This window comes from Episyrphus balteatus, chromosome 1 (assembly GCF_945859705.1).
Source record: "Episyrphus balteatus chromosome 1, idEpiBalt1.1, whole genome shotgun sequence".
Lineage (NCBI taxonomy): Eukaryota > Metazoa > Arthropoda > Insecta > Diptera > Syrphidae > Episyrphus > Episyrphus balteatus.
In genome coordinates this window covers 131,818,854-131,839,778 of record NC_079134.1, presented here as the reverse complement: position 1 = coordinate 131,839,778, position 20,925 = coordinate 131,818,854, and the positions used below count along the sequence as shown (strand labels likewise).

The 20,925-nt window shown below is 30.4% G+C and overlaps 1 protein-coding gene across 2 annotated transcripts in view; it reads right to left on the bottom strand.

Moving 5' to 3' along the window:
* Positions 1-430: 430 nt before the first annotated feature.
* LOC129913215 (putative uncharacterized protein DDB_G0286901) overlaps positions 431-20,925 on the bottom strand; it is a 57,871-nt gene continuing 37,376 nt past the window's right edge. The window contains exons 4-14 of one of the 2 annotated variants that reach the window (XM_055991778.1): positions 20,401-20,473; positions 20,017-20,342; positions 19,889-19,964; positions 19,683-19,827; positions 15,316-15,798; positions 15,075-15,244; positions 10,267-10,456; positions 10,085-10,203; positions 1,134-1,208; positions 878-1,083; positions 431-814 (exon numbers count right to left, since the gene is read on the bottom strand). In XM_055991778.1, the coding sequence (XP_055847753.1) occupies positions 609-814; positions 878-1,083; positions 1,134-1,208; positions 10,085-10,203; positions 10,267-10,456; positions 15,075-15,244; positions 15,316-15,798; positions 19,683-19,827; positions 19,889-19,964; positions 20,017-20,342; positions 20,401-20,473 (2,069 nt within the window). In that variant the 3' untranslated portion in view covers positions 431-608. The remainder of the gene's footprint in view (positions 815-877; positions 1,084-1,133; positions 1,209-10,084; positions 10,204-10,266; positions 10,457-15,074; positions 15,245-15,315; positions 15,799-19,682; positions 19,828-19,888; positions 19,965-20,016; positions 20,343-20,400; positions 20,474-20,925) is intronic. The other variant, XM_055991784.1, reaches the window with a different exon arrangement.

The following is a 20,925-nucleotide window of genomic DNA, read 5'->3' as shown; positions in this document are numbered from 1 at the left end:
AATAAAATATTTAATGCAATTATACTTGTACATTTGGTCTGCCTCATTTTTTATTTCTAATCAATTAATTATAATAATATATTTTTTTATGTTAATATAGAAATATAGTAATTCATTGAATTTAATAATTATTTGTAATAATATTTAGATAATATATGTAATTTATTTATAATATTTTATTTAGAAAAGATTTTTTTTTTAATTTGTAAATATGCGCTTGTATAAAAAAAAATTTGCACTAAAACAATAAATTCTCCTTCACCTTGATTTTTTTGCTTTTGCTTTATTTTAGTTTACAAATTGTTCCGTATATAATATTTTTAGCTAAAATGCAAATCTGAAAAAAATAATAAGTTTAATTTAATTTATATGAAATATGTATTCGAATTTTTTTGAACTCTTTTCCATACAATTTTTTAAACTTTTAATCTTTCTTTTTTTTAGTGTACAGCGAATTGTAGTAATTTGTAGGCATATATTTTTTTTATGGTCCATTGGTTGAATATGCATATCATCATCTTAAACATAATTTTTTATATAATTTTTTTTTGGTTAACTTAGAAATAATTTATTTTTTTTTTCTTTTTTTTTTGTTTTATTTTTTATATTTAATTATCATTTTTATTAACGGCCTTCATAAGTACTTTTCCATTTTGTACTTCAAGTGCAAAAAGACTTCCATCTTTGATTTCGTTGTTTAGAACCTCATCGGTTATGGTGACATGAACGCCGGAAGGTCCAGTTATATAAACTGGAGTTTTAGATGCATCATTAAATATATTTGAACCACTCCCTGAGTATTTTGATTGCATACCTTTTTTTTAACAAATAAACATTTAATGAAAATTGGAAATAAAGAAAATTGTATTCAACTTACCCCAACCTGGATAAACACCCCCATCAACTCCACCATTCATATTTGAGCTGTTGGCACTCAACTCATAAAAACCAGGCAATTTGAATATTTTTTGAGAGAGTTCCTTGGATAAATTTGATGTTAGATAAATGGCATTATAGCTGTTGCCATCTAAGCTAATGTAAATGGTAAGACGTGGGGCTATAGCTCTGAAATGTTTCGGAAGTCTAAAATAAGATTACAAATGATAAAAAAAATACACCACAGCGATCCTTACTTGGCATGAAGAATGTTAAACATACGAATACCGTCGGCAAGACCGCATATTTGGATTAAATCCTCTTTGGACATTCTGAAAATAAAAAGATTGATAGTTTAAATGATAATTTCAAAGCTTTTATAGACATGGCCAATTGAAGTAACAAATGTTAAAAATGTATTAGTACTTCTTAAATTTTTTTGCAATAGAAATACATATTTAAATTAGCCAAATGGTCAATAACACCTATTACGTAAGTGGTTTGTACTAAAACAACAATTTGTGTTAAATTAGAAATCTAACTTCGCAGTTCCCTTCGAACTTCACCCCTCTTCCATGTGACACGGTAATTGCTTTACTCAAGCCTCAATTTTGGCGTTGGAGCGATTCGTTTTTTTTTTGTTTCGTGTACCTACAAACGATTTACGTAATAGGGCTAAATATTTACCTACTTTTATTTTGTTTTCAAAAACGTAATAGAACTTTTTTTAGAATTTTACTTTATTTCGATTAAGGGACTGAAATAATGCCTTTTTTGGCACAAGATAAACTAATTACACGTTTCTGTAAACTTGGAAAATCTAAAAAAATACTGTTACAATTTACCGATTTGTCAAAATGCATTGAAACAGATATTATAGACTTAAAGTCCAAATTCTTGGAAATGCGCATGGGTGACTCATATTGAGTCACGATATGAATCCTATTGTAATTTTTACGGTTGCTTTTATTTTTTAATAAAATTTGATTTATTTTGCTTAAAAAATAAAAAAAATGTAATGTAACTCGAAATTAACCATCACTTCCACACACCATTTTAAAGCGAAATGAACTCATATTAAGATTGCCCTTTTCTCACAACTTTAAAAAAAAAAAAACAAAAACTGTTCTATAGCAAGTACCGTTACAATGATTTTCGAAAAAATTCATTAATTTCAACCAGTTATGTGTTTGTTGAGATATGTCACTACTTTTTGCAAGGAATTGCCGTCAAATTTTGAATCTATTGATTTTTGGATATTTCCTAGCATTTTAAAGAAGTTGTGAGATTGTATTATGTACCTCAAAGTAAAGTAGGTACTAACATTGATTTGAAATGTACCGATACCCTCCCTCTATAACCTCCCGCTAGGTCGCTGTCTTATTCAAAACGTTAACTGCTATCGTTGGCCCGCGCAACCAAAATATACGATATATGTACTATTATTGGAATTGGTTCAAAATTGACTTCCAAGATTTAATTATTTTGCTAGTTAGTTTGTTAGTAAGTTTGTATGTTACAAGTTACAAACTTGCTTACTTTTTTACATAAGTGCTCAAATACGTTAGAAAATGGACAGGAACTTGACTGTATCTTTACGGACTATTCTAAGGCTTTTGACCAACTCTCCCATGATATAATCAAATTTAAATGAAAAACTCTAGGATTTCTTCTTATCTTGAAAATAGATCTTATCAAGTGAAGTTCAGAGACGCTCTCTCAAAATCATTCATCGCAAAATCAGGTGTTCCACAAGGAAGTCATTTAGGACCTCTTCTTTTTATTCTAGCTATAAATGATGCCCCATTATGTATTCACCATAGCGAAATTCTCATTTTTGCAGATAACATGAAAATTTATAAAAGTATCAAATCGGTTAATGATCGGAGGCTTCTGCAAGAGGACATTAATCACACTGTGCAAGTTTTTTGAAAAAAATTTTTGAGACAGGCGCGCGATTAACTGTTTCGCCCTATTTCGGACCCGAGAAATCCATTGGCATCATTAGTTTTTCGAACAAATTTTTTTTTGAAAGTTTTTTCAATTATTTTGAGATTTTTCCACTGTTTTTAGTCATTTTTCAATCAAAAACAATGTTTATATTGCTAATAATTCTGCTCAAACGTTATTTGCTACATTGTAAACAATTTTGAACAATTTATTTGAAAGTTTAGTGATTTTTTTTGAATTTATTTTAAAAAAATCGAAATTTTTTACATTGTTACCGTTTTTTCGCTGTTTTTGTTCTCTTTTGCACAAATACATAGCATGTTTTCCATTAAAAATTAATTTAACTGTTAATTTAGTGTTGGTTAAACTTTGACATACTATCGATAGCATCGATAACAAAAAAATATCGAGTATATCGATACTTCACAAAACTATCGATAGTTTCAATACTTCCAAATTATTTTACCACAAGGCTACCGATATTATCGATAGCTTTGAAATTAATTAAACACAATTTGAACTACAAGTTAAGTTTTCGTTTGACATTGGATGTAAACAACGAATTAACATAGTGTTTGGTAGATATCGATAGTTTCCATTGCCGATTGTATCGATAGTTTAAAGAAAAAACTATCGATAGTATCGGTAGCCTTGTGGTATAATAATTTGGAAGTATTGAAACTATCGATAGTTTTGTGAAGTATCGATATACTCGATATTTTTTTGTTATCGATGCTATCGATAGTATGTCAAAGTTTAACCAACACTAAATTAACAGTTAAATTAATTTTTAATGGAAAACATGCTATGTATTTGTGCAAAAGAGAACAAAAACAGCGAAAAAACGATAACAATGTAAAAAATTTCGATTTTTTTTAAATTTTTTCAAAAAAAAATCACTAAACTTTCAATAAAAATTGTTCAAAATTGTTTACAATGTCTTTCTACTGGTAGCAAAAAACGTTTGAGCAGAATTATTAGCAATATAAACAATGTTTTTGATTGAAAAATGACTAAAAACAGTGGAAAATTCTCAAAATAATTGAAAAAACTTTCAAAAAAAATTTTGTTCGAAGTCGTACCGATAAATCGAAAAACTAATGATGCCAATGGATTTCTCGGGTCCGAAATATGGCGAAACAGTTATTCGCGCGCCTGTCAAGAATTTCGACTTGCACAGTGTCATTAATCATTTTTCTATATGGTGTAGTAAGAATAGCTTAGTTTTGAATCCAAAAAAATATCAGACAATGACTTTTTCTAAAAAACGTGCTCCTAGTTTGTATGAGTATAGCTTTAAACACCTAGGGACTAATTTTAGTTATAATCTTGATTTTTCCGAACATATCAACGTCATCGTGAATAAGGCCTTCTCTATGCTAGGTTTTGTGAAGCGTTGGTCAAAAGAATTTCAAGATCCTTATGTGACTCTTTCCCTCTACAATTGTTTAGTACGCCCCCACCTTGAGTACGCATCGCAAGTCTGGACTCCTTTTTACGAGACCCATAATGTAAGACTGGAATCAGTACAACGTAATTTCATTCGTTTCGCCTTAAAAGGACTGCCATGGTCTGATCCTTATAATCTTCCTCCTTATGAACATCGGATTAATCTCCTTCAGATTCAAACTTTGGCTCAAAGGAGGTTTAAAAATGACATAATCTTCATTCACCAGTTAATCACAGGCGTAATTGATGCACCAAATTTACTTAATTCTGTTGGTTTTAACTATCGAGGGGGTGCTTATCATTGTATATATATTTCTATAGTACTATCATGAAGTCGAATTTAGTATTAGTTCAAGTCACCACTATTTTGAGGTGGCGCTCAATGTATTTATTTCATACAAATTCTGCTTTTTTAAGTTACCAGCAGAGTTCCTGAGATCGTTTCACTTCATGATAGTACTATGTAAATATATATACAATGGTGCTTATAGCCTCCGATGCTTGGATTTAATGAATATTCCACCACACCGAACAAATTATGGCTTGCATGAACCTTTAACACGCATGTGTAAACTTCTAAATTTAAATTCAAACCTTTTTGGTTTAAACTTTAATAAAAATAGATTAAAAACTGTATTAAAAACCAGTGTACCACGCTCATAAATGTTTGTGTTTATTTTTATGTCTTTTTTGTTGCTCAAGTAATTATTTTGTTTGTATTTTAGCTCAGGGCAATTAGTCAAAATATGGGCATGAAATCGCATTTTTCGCGGGACAAAATTTTTTTCATGGAATGTGTTCGGGTGGTTGTCCTTATCATAAAAGTCAATTTGTTGGGAAAATTGGAGGTTGGGAACAGCCGCCATCTTGGAAAAGAGATTGGTAGCGTTTTTATTGAATAGCTCCATTGTTATTCATTTTAACAGAAAATGACAAAGGTAGGACTTATTAACAATAAAATTATCTAAACAATGATATACAAAACAATTCCGTGAGTTGATTAAATAAAATTTTATAGTTGGTCAAAGTGCGGGTTTGTATCGCAAGGTTGGGACAAAATGACATTTTTTCATATATCTGACGAACTTTTGATTTGTTTGGATAATTCTTCAAGAATGAATTATAGTACTTATAATTACCTATAAAATGAGCCCACAATCGTTATTGTCACCATCGTATTGTAGAAGTAATCTAACTCCGAAACTCTCCATGTACTAGTCAAAAGTGAGAAAAAAGCTAGTTTTTTGCTAGTAGGCCGAGAAAATTTTGGGAGTAGAGGTATAACCAAAATATAAGTACGCAGTTTTGCTGCCATACTCGTGTTAATGTCGATTTCAAAGGTCTGACAACTCTAATTTTGGGCTTTATACGGGTTTTGGGGGGTTAAATAACGTAAGTTTTCCAGTTAACGTGAATGGGCTAAATTTATACTATTTGAAATTATAAATATACAAGCTGATTCCCTATTATTTTTCCTAAATCTAGACACCCCAATCTTGAGGATGTGACCAATAGAACTCAAGATATAAGCCGTTTATACGATTATGTTTTAGAGGCTTTTTTGTTTCGATTTTTGTTTGTTTATTTGAATTGAAAAGCCTGATATGGTTAGTTAAAAAAGCTTATATCGTGAGTTCTATTAACCCCATAGCCGAGATTAAGGTGTCCAGATTTAGGAAAAATAATAGAGCATCAGCTTTTATATTTATAATTTCAAATAGTATAAATTTAGCCCATTCACGTTAGCTGGAAAACTTACGTTATTTAACCCCCCAAAAACCGTATAAAGCCCAAAATTAGAGTTGTCAGACCTTTGAAATCGACATTAACACGAGTATGGCAGCAAAACTGCGTACTTATATTTTGGTTATACCTCTACTCCCAAAATTTTCTCGGCCTACTAGCAAAAAACTAGCTTTTTTCTCACTTTTGACTAGTACATGGAGAGTTTCGGAGTTAGATTACTTCTACAATACGATGGTTACAATAACAATTGTGGGCTCATTTTATAGGTAATTATAAGTACTATAATTCATTCTTGAAGAATTATCCAAACAAATCAAAAGTTCGTCAGATATATGAAAAAATGTCATTTTGTCCCAACCTTGCGATACAAACCCGCACTTTGACCAACTATAAAATTTTATTTAATCAACTCACGGAATTGTTTTGTATATCATTGTTTAGATAATTTTATTGTTAATAAGTCCTACCTTTGTCATTTTCTGTTAAAATGAATAACAATGGAGCTATTCAATAAAAACGCTACCAATCTCTTTTCCAAGATGGCGGCTGTTCCCAACCTCCAATTTTCCCAACAAATTGACTTTTATGATAAGGACAACCACCCGAACACATTCCATGAAAAAAATTTTGTCCCGCGAAAAATGCGATTTAAATTACTAATTTCCCTGGGCTATTTCTTTAATGTTTGTTTTATCTAATATTGAATTCAATGTTTTTTTCTTAGTGTACGTTTTTTGTAGTTATTATTTGCTTACTAACTACTAACACTGCACTAAGTGATGAGCCGGATAACACAGTTTTGTGTTGGCAAATGGTCGCAAGACGGTGCTTGCTATAAGCGCTCTTCGGCTATGAACTGATAGTGTATTAGAAGCTAATAAAAGCATATTAAAACCAGCATAAATAAAGCGATTTAAATTTTGACACTTTAAGACGGCATATTTCTTCGGAATCATCCGCCTTCACCTCCAAGAACATTACAAGCCTCCGTACCTTTGGACATTTGGGTAATATTTTCGAATTGATCGTCATTTTTCTAAACACCCTTTTTGTTTTTAATAAAGTGGATATAACTCCAGTCTCTTAATAGTGAACTGTTCAATATTTAACTATTTTGTATGTCCCCTTATGCACTCTCTTTGTGAGCAAAATCATTCAATTTCAATGTCCCGTCAGATTAATTTTGCAATTTTTTTGCGAAACGACTGTGAAAAAAGTGCTCCTATTTTTGTTCACTTGAATAGGACACCCCCTTTTTAATTTTTTTTCGTGTGCAAATCAAAGAAGGTGGAAATGCAAAAATGTTTTCCAATGTCTTTTAGTAATTTTTAGCTAATTTCAATTTAAATGGGTCACGCGAAATTATTGGCAGAGGAAGAAATAGCGAAAATCTAGAGTGTCACTCGATTTTTCACCAAAAAGGTAAAAAAACGCATCAAAGCCGAAATTTTTTTTCATTTTTTTTACGGAACGTGTCCAACTGTGGAAAAAATATAAAAGGCTTAACAATGAGTGCCGTTACTACAGCTGACAGAAGAGCGATTCAACGACTCGCGTAAAATTTACATGACTTTGCCGCCGAAAAAAACAAAAAAAGTGGTTAAGAAGCAAGTGCATCCGTAGTGAAGCGAGTGATTTCAAAAGCTAAGGACTTGAGGTGATTACACCTTAAGAAAAAACCATAGGTTAACACCTGCGGAAAGGGCAACGCCTTAGTTTCTGTCTGTTTTATGACATGAAATAAAGCATGTTTTCTCCAATGAAAAAAAAAAAATAATTTAGAGGGCCCCATTGACCTCAAGTATTATTTTTATGGAAAAATGGTTAGTCCTTTCTTCGCAAACTATGAAATAAAAAATTAAAGCCAACGGAACCCTCTAAATTATTTTTTTTCTCATTGGAGAAAACATGCTTTATTTTATGTCATAAAACAGACAGAAACTAAGGCGTTGCTCTTTGCCGCAGGTGTTAACCTATGGTTTTTTGATGCGTTTTTTTACCTTTTTGGTGAAAAATCGGGTGACACTCTAGATTTTCGCTATTTCTTCCTCTGCCAATAATTTCGCGTGACCCATTTAAATTGAAATTAGCTAAAAATTACTAAAAGACATTGGAAAACATTTTTGCATTTCCACCTTCTTTGATTTGCACACGAAAAAAAATTAAAAAGGGGGTGTCCTATTCAAGTGAACAAAAATAGGAGCACTTTTTTCACAGTCGTTTCGCAAAAAAATTGCAAAATTAATCTGACGGGACATTGAAATTTAATGATTTTGCTCACAGAGAGAGTGCATAAGGGGACATACAAAATAGTAAAATATTGAACAGTTCACTATTAAGAGACTGGAGTTATATCCACTTTATTAAAAACAAAAAGGGTGTCCTATTCAAGTGGCGAGGAGTGTATGTTTTGGAAAAGTAAGCTTTTAATTCTTTTAAAAAACTGACTTTTTTAAAGTGTAAATAATTCAAGTTAATACGATAGTTATACTGCGTATTCGGATTTTTACAATACACAAAAACTCATTCTAAAATTTGGTGTCGGTCCTTAATGTGAATTTCTCCCAAAGGAAATTTATTTTTACCGACTTCCAAATTCTATATTTTTTTTTTTAATTTTTTTTGTGTTTGTGACATCATAACTTTGGACTGAGTGAACCAATTTTGATGATTCTTTTTGTATTGGAAAGCTGGTGGCTGCAACGTGTCGTTTCAATTCGTTCGCTCAGTTTTAGTCATGGGAACTATTGTTTTTTTTGATAAAAATGATTATTTTAATCAAATTTTCGAAAACGAGACTGACACTGGTCAACAAAATTAAACTTTTTTTTTTGTAACAGAAACCAAGGTATACTTTTCTTAAGGTTTTTTGTGTACTGAGCTTGAATCAAAAAAATTCTATCACATCACGTTTTTGAGATATTCCTGTTAGAAAATCGAAAATGCCGCTTTTTACCAGTTTTCGAGGTTATTTCTTAGCGTTTGGTTATTTGTTTTAAATAAATTTGCAACGGTTTCTAAAAAAAACTAAATTTTGTATTTCTAAATCCTTTTGTTTTTAATCTTTTAAATCTTAATCTTAAGTTGAAATCAACGTGTTTGGTATATCTCATGATTATTTGCTTTTAATAGCAAATCTCGAAAAGTTCTTAGATCCTTAGCCTTAAATTTACGAAGGCTTGGTTTTGGAATGTGTTCGAAGGGTTATTCAATTTGAGATGTTTCAACCACCAGAAGCCACTTCCTCTTAGACTTTCTCACTATCGTCGATACGTACGAGTACATCTGAATCAGATCTAAAGTCATTCTTAAGAAGTTGGCCGACTTCGATCACACAGTCACAGTTCGTCTGTTTTCGGATAAATTGAAATAAAAACTTTAAAACTAGGTACTTTAAAAGAGCATTTAAAACTACTTTAAAATTATTTGTAAGAATAACAAAATGTTTTTTTTTTTATGTTATAGGTAAACCAAAAACATCTGACTTTCTGTCTGTGTAGTTCATTGAAAATCATACCACCGAGTGTTAAAATTGGTATCAATCATTCATTTTCAGAAGGCCTTAAGAGTAAAGGAAGTACATACATAAAAGGTTTTCCCGTTTCCATTTCAATCTTTCGGACATATTTTACAAATTAAACTGATATAATTCGAGTTACATAAAATTAAGATTTTTTTTAGAAATATTGCAAAGGCACTTAGTAAACTCACAAGAACAAATTTGTTAATGCATTATTATTACTGACCACACGTATATCACTGTATATTGTCAAGAGCCTGTTTGTTTTTTTTTTTTTAACCCGACCAGCCACACCTCATACAAATAATCATGTGGTCACTGGTCAGTATTCTACTAACGTTTTTTTCCATCTTAATTACAAATTAATTAAAACAAACCACAATCTCTATAGAACTAGTTTCTAAAAATAACTTCATCTGATTCCCGTAACAAGACTCAATAAATATTACATTGGCAGTGAAATCGCACTATACAAAGTCTCGACATATTCATAACAAACAACAACAAAAATAGAAATAAATAAAAGGAAAAAAAAAAACTTACCGCAAAATATCTGAACCGGAAAAGTGTGCAAAAGTGGAAACATACGTTGTTAATCGATGGTAGGTTAGCCATTGAGTAACCTGAGCTGGTGTTGATTCAGCCATGATATTTGGTGATTGCTAAAAATGTAATTAAAACATTATAACAATAATTATAAATAAAAAAAATATTTATTTTTTTACATAATCATCCATTTCCACTTGTTGTGGTGAGACCATATTTGCGTCCATTAGCTTCAAATTATTGGTATTCGTTGATGTTACACTATTTATTGCTATCGGGCTAGAATTGGCTGTTGGCGAAACATTGGCATATGGTATAATTCCATCGTATTTTGGTATATGTACGGGAGAATTTGGCCAAAGTTTCATACTGAAAGTAAAATTTTTTAAAAATAAAAATCGATAAAAATAAGAAAAATAAATAACAAAAAATGTAATTAAACTAACAACTTTTTATCACCGGCTACTCTGATTCCCCATTGTAAACTGCATCATGATAAATTTCAAGTTAAATTTTGTTTCCACTCAAAGCCACAACCAGACACAAATATTCTGATGTACCTACTTTTTTATCTTTTCTCTTCTTTCTTCGTTATGTTAAAGACGAGTTTTGTGTAGGTACACCTCTTGCCCCGTTTTTAAAAACTTTGTCTGGATGCACGTTGCGTGCAAAAAATTGTAATGTATACAAAAAACTTCCTTCCATGCTTATTAAAAACGCAATTTAGTTACTACATTTCGGTGCAATTGATTAGATACACTCAAAAGCACTTATTTTTTGACAGACTTATTTTAAATTATTTTTAGATATTTTGTTTCACACAATAAAACAAGATTTTTTAAATGCACCCAATCAAGTGATTTGCAGTGTACCTTTAGCGGGGTTACAAATAAGGTTTTTCTTGTTTCTTTTGCACACAGGTTATTACCCCAACTTTGTTTGGTTTTATTTCATTAGTTTGGGATAGCCGGCCAACCAGTTTGCAGAATTTTCTCTTGCGATAAATTTTTTTTTTTTAATTTTGCTGACCCAAATAAAAGTGCAAAAACTGCGAGTAAGGCTTGTGTATGCATGTTGTAGGCAAACTGCAGCATTAAAGTTTAGTTTTTTTTTTTTGTATAGGTTGGTTATTTTTTGTATTCAGAGTAAGAGAGTTATTTTTAGCACGCACGTTGTGGTAACATGATGTTCTTCGAACATATTCAAAAGAGGATTTTGTTTTAAGTCGTGTTTTGCTCCAAAAGGAGAAACTGGATTTAAGAGTAGAAATAAAGCCGGTGAATTGAAAGTAAGGTATCGATGTGGATGGAAAAATTTATTTTATTTACTCTGGCTTACAAATCTGATGCAAAAGTTGAATGACCTATGTCATATTAAACAATCAGATTTACTAATAGATCCAGAGCCCACAGCAAATTTTAAAAGTGAAGGTATACCTAACCAGAATGTGATTGCAGTTTTAAGTGCATTTAAATAACGAACTAAAAAGTCTGGCAGCTTTAAATAGTGGCTTTATATGGTTTTTGGGAAACATCGTGAGTTTTTCAATTAATGTGAGCAGTCTAAACATTTTTTTTTGGGTAGGTATACCACATTCTTAGCCATTCGAAAAACATATGGCTTTTTTTTTGAGATTTTTGAATGCATACTTACATTCTGGTTATACATAATTCCACTCCCAAAATTTTACAGTCGGCTTTAAATTTAAAACTTAAATAGAAGGCCTTTTATGAAAAGCTCTTGCCTTAAAAAATGTTTATATCGAGATTTAGCTACTTTGGCGCAAAATCGATTAAGATATTTCAGCGAAATGAGTAAATTATGATATCTAATGAACCAATGAAGATGTAATGGTTTGATATTTTTTAAAATTTAAATTTCACTAAAATAAAGTTTGAACATCAGCTCTTTTGTTTTAAGTTATTCGAAAGAAATTTTACTAATGGGTTTTTCAATAAATGAATATTTTTTACAGTGTTGTAATAGTTTTTGCTGGCTTTTAAATTTAAGTTTAATATCTAAATATTTTTTCATTAGAAAAAAGACTACTGGAAGTAATCGATTACTGCCAAAACTGTAAAAGTTTCGATGCGTGTAGTATTTTTGTATATCATTAATCTGCATTTTGTTATAAATAAAAGTTATCATTCTAAGAAAAACGTCAATGCATAGTTTTTAAAAGACTCAACTACTAGTTTTTAGAAGAAACAACTTCTTAAATGAAGTTTGGTTCAAAAAAAGTATGCAACTTGATTTCTTTTATTTATGAATTTAAAATAAATTGAAAGTCATTTAAAAAAAACTCATAGATATTTTTACTTGCTCTATAGGGCAAGTATTGGTTTCGTGTAGAAAAAAAAATTCGAGGTTTTAATCAAAACCAACATTACGATGATGGAGAAGATAAAAAAAGTGGTTTTCGTCATGCCGTCCGTCGGTCTGTGCGTCCATCTGTACATCGAGCTAGAACCTAAACGGATGGATGGATTTACTTGAAACTTGGTACAGATGATTTTTGCGTAATACTCTAGGTCAGTTTTTTTTAGTTTTTCAATATCTCCATTTTAACGCATATCTCCCATATAACGTTTTCGAGGTATTGCAATTTTCTCGAAAACGGCTCTAAAGATTTCGATTAAATTTGGTGTACGTAATACTCTTATTGATTCTTGTGTTTTTAGTTTTTCTAAAAAAATGCGGAGAACGGAAATATGGCGTTGCCGTTTTTCAAAAATTGACATATTTTTAAAGTTCATATATTTCTTCAAAGCAAAAGTCAATTTTATTCAAAATTTATAGACATCATTTTGAACTGTCGAATGTAAAAAAAATTTAAAAAGAAGTTTTTGAAAAAAATTTTTTAAAAGGTTTTTGAAAAAAAAAATTAAATGTAATTTTTTTTTTTTACTTTCAATTTTTTTTTTAGTATTTTTTCTCACATTTAACAAAATCTTAAATTTCCAATAGATATTTAAGATAACGATACTTTGAACTACAAGAGCAAGTACGTGCGACCCAGTCGTGCATTTTATTTGGATTTAAAATCAAAAGAGAAAAAAAATTGAAAGCTAAAATTAAAAAAAAAATCGATGTCCCGTTTTCAAACAACTCAACTGATTTTATAAATAAATGTTTCAGATCCAAAAGTAAATTTTTTAAAAAATTTGAATTTTATAGATTAAATGATCCTGAAAATGTCCCTCCATTAAAAAACAAAACAATTTTTTATAATTAATAAGCAACTATGTATATATTAATCAGCATCTAAAATCAAAAATTTTGAAAAATCGATTCTTCAAAAAAAAATTTAATCCAAAATCTAGTTTTTTCAAAATTGTTTCTTTGGCTTAGGTATATTATATTGTATTTTTGGCTTGTATTATATTATAAATGCTTTTGTATAAAAAATTTCATTGAAATCAAACAAGTTTGGGACAAAATCTGATAAAAAAAACGTTAATGATTTTCGAACATCATAAGAATATTTTTTAAATTGATCATGACAAGAAGCTTCTGTGAATGATAATGAATGACAAATATCTTATTAAAAAATTTCTAACTTTTTAGAAATACAAGCTTCCATAGTTTGCTCTCAAACCAAGTTGAAGTTTATTAAAAAGCGTAATAACTTCTCTGTATAACGATTTTTGAACTTATAACTGTACTAAAAAAATCAAATTAAATTATGTAGGTGTGACTTAATTTTTTTTAATTTAAAAAAAAGATTTTTATCGAATTGTATCTTTTTAACTGGATTTATTCTTTTTTTTTTATCAAAAGCTTTTATGTAAAAAATTTTGAAAGATTTTAAATTTTAGTTGGTGTTTTAATATTGAATGCGTTGAATTCACATTACTTGAAGCTCGACACAATCATTCTCATTTTCTTTATAGAGCGAAAAAAAGCTTGTTGCAGACAACCAACCACTTCAAAAAGGAGTGGTGTACGATATTTTAACAAGATTGTATGAGGGCAGAGGCCAAAAATCTTCAGAAAAAAAAAACTTATGAAATTGGAAACTCGTGAATTTTTTTTTATATACATACTTGAACCAAGAAATTTCAAACATAAAAAAAAAACTTAACAAATAAATTAAAAACTCCATACATTTTCTCCAACACAAAAAAAAAGAGAAAAACAGCCCAACCTTTATTCTTGCCCTCGGTGGCCGACATACATCTTAACGTAGTGCTCTTTTTACAAAGCTTATAGTTTAAATTACAAAAAATGCGACAACAGCGTCGATTTTATATCGGTAAAAATTTAATTATTTTTCATTTTGTCAATACCAAAATAAAAAAAATCATAACATTATCCAATAGCTACATGCTTTCATTGCCTATATCTCATTGCCTAGTGGCTCAACAGTTTTTGTATACGTTCTTATTTTATTGAATGTAATTAGTTTATTTAAATCAGCGTGTTATTATTATTAGGTATATAAAAGCAAGATTTTTCTCTACATCTTAGTTGTAGGTATTTAATAATACACTGATTGGTACAAACTGTAAACTGATCTTATGTACTTTAATATTATACGTATTTCTCAAATTTATGATTTGGCTAGTTTCATCAATTCTTTTGAATTGCCATGCAAGCCAAAGGAGAAATATTTAATTATTTCAGAACTACATGGGTTTAAAACATGTCTGTAAGTCATATTTTCAATTTATATACTTTTTAAAACTAGTTTTGGGTTGAAACTTGTTTTTGCGCCATAAAGTTAATTTATTATTGTTGATCATTGTTTGTTTCAATTTGCTTATAAGTTCATAAGTCATAACAAAATGAATTTGCACGTGATCGCCCACGCCCAACATCGTCAGTTTCATTCAACATATACGAGTACATATGTTAGCAATTACTACATCTACTATGAATGTGCTTAATTAATTCAAATTGATAAAAATTGTTTCTTCCACCAATAAAACCCCATCAAATACAAAATCGAAATAAAAATGAAATTCAAACAAACAAAATTACTTACTATTCAGGGCTGTAGCAACCAGCCGAGGAAGGTAAAGTGTCCAATGGTATATCATTCATTATGGTGCACTCATAGCTCGGTTGAAACTTCTCCTGCTCAGACACAGGTCTTCGTTGTATCTTCTCACGATCCTGTTTGTGCTTACGATCGGCTCCTTTCAATTTAAAAACCTGAATCAAGAATTAAAATCTTTGCGTTAGTTTTATTTTTTTAATCGAATCTCAACCATTTCACTTCTCACCTTTATCTGACAAGCTGCCGCGTGTATGGCTTGTTTTCCAATTAAACCACCACTTCCCCCTGCACTTCCACCACCAACTCCACTTGTACCTACTCCTCCTCCTCCTCCTCCTCCTACTACTAAATTATTACAATTCGTTGTACTATCGCCACCTACTGGCGAATTATTTGCATTTTCTATATACGTTTCAATTTGTATCCTGAATGGGACACCCTTTTCGCCACCATGCTTCTTTGGTGTAAACTCTGTCGAAATACAATTGACCTTTATGTAGACACCCACCTCCTTCAGAGGATCCCAAAACACTTCGACGGTATTGAGGAAATTTTGATTCAACGGTTGTGACACGTGGCACAGGCCGTAGGACAATGGGACATCGACTTCAATGATCCTTTCACCTGGACGCGAGGCTTGCCATTGTTGCATTTGCTCACGTTCCATGTACTGAAGACGACGCTCATGAAAACAGATCTTGATGACGCTCTGTTAACAAAAAAAAAAAAAAAAAACGACAAAAAAAAAAGGAATTGTATAAGCCTGACAAATTAATACACAAAAAAAAATTTAATTAACTCTAATTTAAATAAGAAAGATGGAATCATGGTGCATGTTGCATGTGAAGCATGTGTTACATGTGTTGCATGTAATGCATTTATCGTGTGTCTTATAACTTAACCAAAGACAAAACACCAAGAGTTTCTCGAGGTCAGATGGTTGGTTGGTTGGTTGTTTGGCTGATTGGTGTATGTGTTGCGATGGGGATTTTCTATTTCCTTGGATATTGGACATTCTCTTGAATGATTTAATTGGAATCAATTGAACTTAATTGAATGGTATGAGGCATGCAAATTACTTTAGATTGGACAAAATATACTCGCATGCTGGGCTAATTTGTCTGGGAGTATTGCGTTGTTGCTGTCGTTGTCGTTCATAATATTTATCTATACTCAACAAAAAAAAAATGTTGCAATGGAAATGTTTCAGTTTTTGTCTTAAATGAATAGATCCAGTTTGACAAGATTTCATTAATCATATACGAGATGGGAAGTTCATTTAAATGATATCAAGCTTATTTTTTTTACGTCTTTCAATTTGATGAAATTTTCTTGGAATGCTCTTCAATTTCATCTTTTGCATGCGTAAATTACATGCAGTGTCTACTGGATGTATCTTGTTGAATTCACTTAATTTCGTAGTAGCAAAAAAAATAAAATGTAAGACTGGGTCGCACGTACTTGCTCTTATTAATGTTTTACTACCATATTATTGACAAATTTCAAAACAAGTTTTATAGCAAAATATTTATTGTGACTGTTTAAATTTGAAATATCTCGAACAATTGGCAATTAAACTAAAATAGTATTAAAGATTTTGTCTTCTAGATGTCAAATCTCTCGATAATAGTATCAAGTTTTTGGAAATTTGCAACTTCTAACATTCAATAAACATGTTTTGAGATAAAACTTGTTTTGAAATTAGTGACCTATGACCGTAAGCTTTTCAAATAAAAATTTGCAAGTTAATGACATAAGAAAATGTAAAAGAAACATGAATTTCGTTCGTTTAAACAAAATTTAACTACTTTTTACAAATAGGTACATGTTTATTTTTTATCTATTAAACGATTTTTAGACCAGTGCCGATGCCTTCAAAAACATTAAAAAGTACAAAAAAATCATATTAGGATGAAACCCATTGGAAAAGGAGGTGAATATGATAAAAAGTAAAGGAAAAATAAATTACGGGCGAGCCGAGTTCGGGAAATGGGTGGGTTGAGTTTTTAATGGTAAAAAATGGTATATCTCGATTTCCGGCAAAACTACAAGTCCTATAGAAAAAAGTTGTATGACAAAGTTGTAGGTAATAAAAAGATCTACAACTTTTGCATCAACAATTTTTTCACATAACCTCAAAATTTATGTGAAAAATTCAAAAAACCGAGTTTTTGGTTTTTTATTTTTATCTTTTTCAAAAACAAAAATTTTTCTACGAAATTTGGTGAAAACTTACCTTATTATGTCCCAAATACACTTTAATTTATTTGATTTAAAATATTAATTTGTTCACCTTATTTTGACTTAATACCAAAAAAACACCCTAATTTTCAATCGAAAATTCACGTGTCAAAATATCAGCTTTTTTCAAAAAATCGGTGGGCATTTCGTTTGTTAAAATGTCTGTTTTCTGATGGTGTAAAAAAAACATTTACATTAGTTACTATAGAACATGTTCTAGCAAAATGCAAAAAATGAAAAAAGCTGGAATTCGAAAATTTTTTTTATCATTGTTTACAATTTTGGCCTATTTATTCAAATTTACACTTTAATTACTCAAAAAATGTAGGATTTCATGTAATATTGATTAATGTTACAGTTTTTGAGTAATTTAAGTGTAAATTTTAATAAATAGTCTAAAATTTTAAATAATGATAAAAAAATTTTCGAATTCAAGCTTTTTGCTTTTTTTTTTTGAAAAATCAAATTTCCGAAAACGGATAGTCATTTTTTTTGAGATTTTGGTTTTAGGTGTTGAGTAATAATTATAAAAACTAGAGATGCCTCGAACATTGGTTTGGCCGAATACCGAATACCGAATATTCGGCCACGCTCCTCGGCCGAATACCGAATATTCGGCCGCCGAATATTCGGCCAAGGACTCTCAGAAAAAAACGTTGGTAATATCAAAAACTGTAGGCATACTTTGTATAAGAAAATATGTGGCTTAAGAAATTCCCAAAAACATCGTATTGTAACGATGAATAACTAAACTACTTTTAAGATAACTTTCTGAACACACTACCTACTACTGCAAAGGTAGAAGAAGACAACGTATGATCATTAGGCCGTGTGTGAATTGCGTTAAATAGTTAACACCGTGTAAAATTTTTGACACTATTGAGGTGAACAAACAAATTTCAGCTGTATGGCTTATTGTTTAGTATTTTTCTCTGCCTCTTTTTTGCCATGAAACTCCTTTTTACTAAAAAAAAAATCAAAACAAAACCATCTGAAAAAAAATTTAACCTAATTTAACCAGGTCCCAGAGCATTAAATTTTTAACACGTAAACATTTTTTATTCACCTCAATAAAATTTAACACGGTGTTAACTATTTAACGCAATTCACACACGGCCTAAGAGTCGCCATTTTACAAAATAGAGTAATAAATTTTTGATTTTTAATTTGGCAAAGTCAGCAACAACAATTTCCAAGACAAATTTGTTTACAATAACAATTTCAATGGGCAGCTGTCAAAAACTTAAGTAACCATTTTTAAGTTTTGACAGTTCTCGATACAGAGTTTTTTCTAATGATCATACCTTCTCTTTTTATACCATGGACCCATACAAGTGGTGGTCAACACATACTACAAAATTTCCAATTTTGACAACATTTGCTAAAGTCTACCTTTCGTCTCCTGGGACAAGAGTTTACAGTAAAAGACAATTTTCCGAAGGAGGAATAGTCTACGAAGATAAACGTAATCGTTTACTACCAACAAATGCGGAACAAATAGTTTTCATTCACCACAACTGCCTTAGTAGATTATAAGTACTAAAATTACAATTTTTTAATAAAACACACATTTTGGTATAATAAATTTATGTCTTTTTTCTTCTCTATTTGGTATTCGGTATTCGGCCAAATAGTTAAACTATTCGGCCGAATACCAGAAAAATAGGCCGCATAGGCCGAATACCGAATAGTGACCGAATGTTCGCGGCATCTCTAATAAAAACTAATTAATGTCAACCAATTTTATTTATTTTTTTTTTTTTTCAAAAAAAATATTTAAAAAAACTGCTCCAACAATTAGAAACTTTTTTTTCTTAAAATGCATCCATCTTTAAAAGCGAAATCAAACTGCATATTTTTTTAATGAGCCAAAATTCGTTTAAGATATTGTTACTTTTGGCCTTTCACAGCTTAAAATCTCTTAAATTTTCTTATAACTGGAGTCTAAAGTCATCTTTGTGGGAATAATGGTTTCCAAGATATTGGTTTTCAAATTTTATCAGTTTGGTCAGAAATTGTGTCTATACTGTTTTAAGTACAAGCAGTCGAGAGTCGAGTCAAGGGTAAATTTTACCCTTCCAGAAGTAATTCCGTTTCAATTTTTAAACATGTTGTTTTGATCATTTTAAATCAAAAATACACAATACACTAGAACATTTTAAAAACAATGCTATAAGAGCAAAATTGCGTTGGCCAATAATGGTAGGTATATTAAAATTTGGATCTTAAAATAGCAGAAATATTAGCTTACTTGTAGAACCTTGTGTTATTATGCACCATGAATATAATTTTTAAATTTAATGATAAAATTAAGTGTAGAAAATGTTGGTAGGTTACACCAATTTGACATACCTTCAATATCTTATCCCTATAAAAGGATAAATCACCAGTTTTCTTCAATTTAATCTCATAGCTCTGACCCTGATTCAAGTAAGTAAGGGTCTCTTCGTTATTCTTTGTTGCAATCGATGTAGCCGCAGCCAAAATGTACTGGAATCTATAAATTGCAAGAAGAAAGTTCAAAATTTTCGTAAACCGCATAGCGGCAAGGAACTTACTTGTAATCATCCGCCAACGATGAGCTATTTTCACTTTTTGAAGAATCTGCTATTGGTTGGATTGGACTTTTGCGAGCTATTTAAATAAGAATTCAATGTGAAGCTGAGTGCAAAAACAAAATACTTACCATTGATCAATGATTTATCGGTTTGCTGTTGTTGTTGTTGTTGATTGTTTACCGAGAATCCATTGATTGTTATTGGCTTGGAATTATCATAACCGGATTTGGCAGCAACTACTTGATGGGATGATGGAGATCCACATGAAGCATTCGATTCATTTAAATCAGGTGTTGTGCCATTTACTTGATGTTGTTCGGTATCATGATTATCTGAACTTAGAGAATTCTCTTGATTAAGAGGACTTTTGCTACCTTTCAATTGATCAGCTTGTGGCGAATGGATTTCCTGTTTGAGAACCGTCAGTGCCGGAGAAAATGATAGAAATGGTTCACTGGAATAATAGAATTTGTTATTCAAATATTTAAATGGAATTTGGGTGTTATATGTACTTGTTCAAATATCCGGTACTATTGAAATCTCCATTTAAATCAAAATCAATGTCATCAGCCCAACTTCCGCGACCTAGAATGAAAACAAAAATGATTGTATTAATAAATTTAGGTACTATAATAAATTTAATCTCTCCAAAATTTAGTTTAAACGTAGCCCTAATTTTATCGCATTTGGGCCACGTCTTTCGAACAGTAACTTCTTCAAACTCAGAATACTCGCTTGATTTCTAACGCAAACTATTCTGTTATACTTAAAGATTGAATAGAATCCTTCCGACAGAATTTGAGGTCTACGTGGCATTCTTTTTGAAAAGCATAATACGTTTGAAAAGACAGCCGAAAAATGTTTCTTTTATTAAAAAGCTTTTTTCGAGACATATAATGATTCTATATATCAATACCCATCCTACAAAAATTTACCAAACGACATTTTAAAATGTCCTTTGAAAGTAAATTTTTTATTTCAATTAAAATATTTTTTATTAAAAAAATATTTATTGCAAATAAAATTTTTTTCTGGGA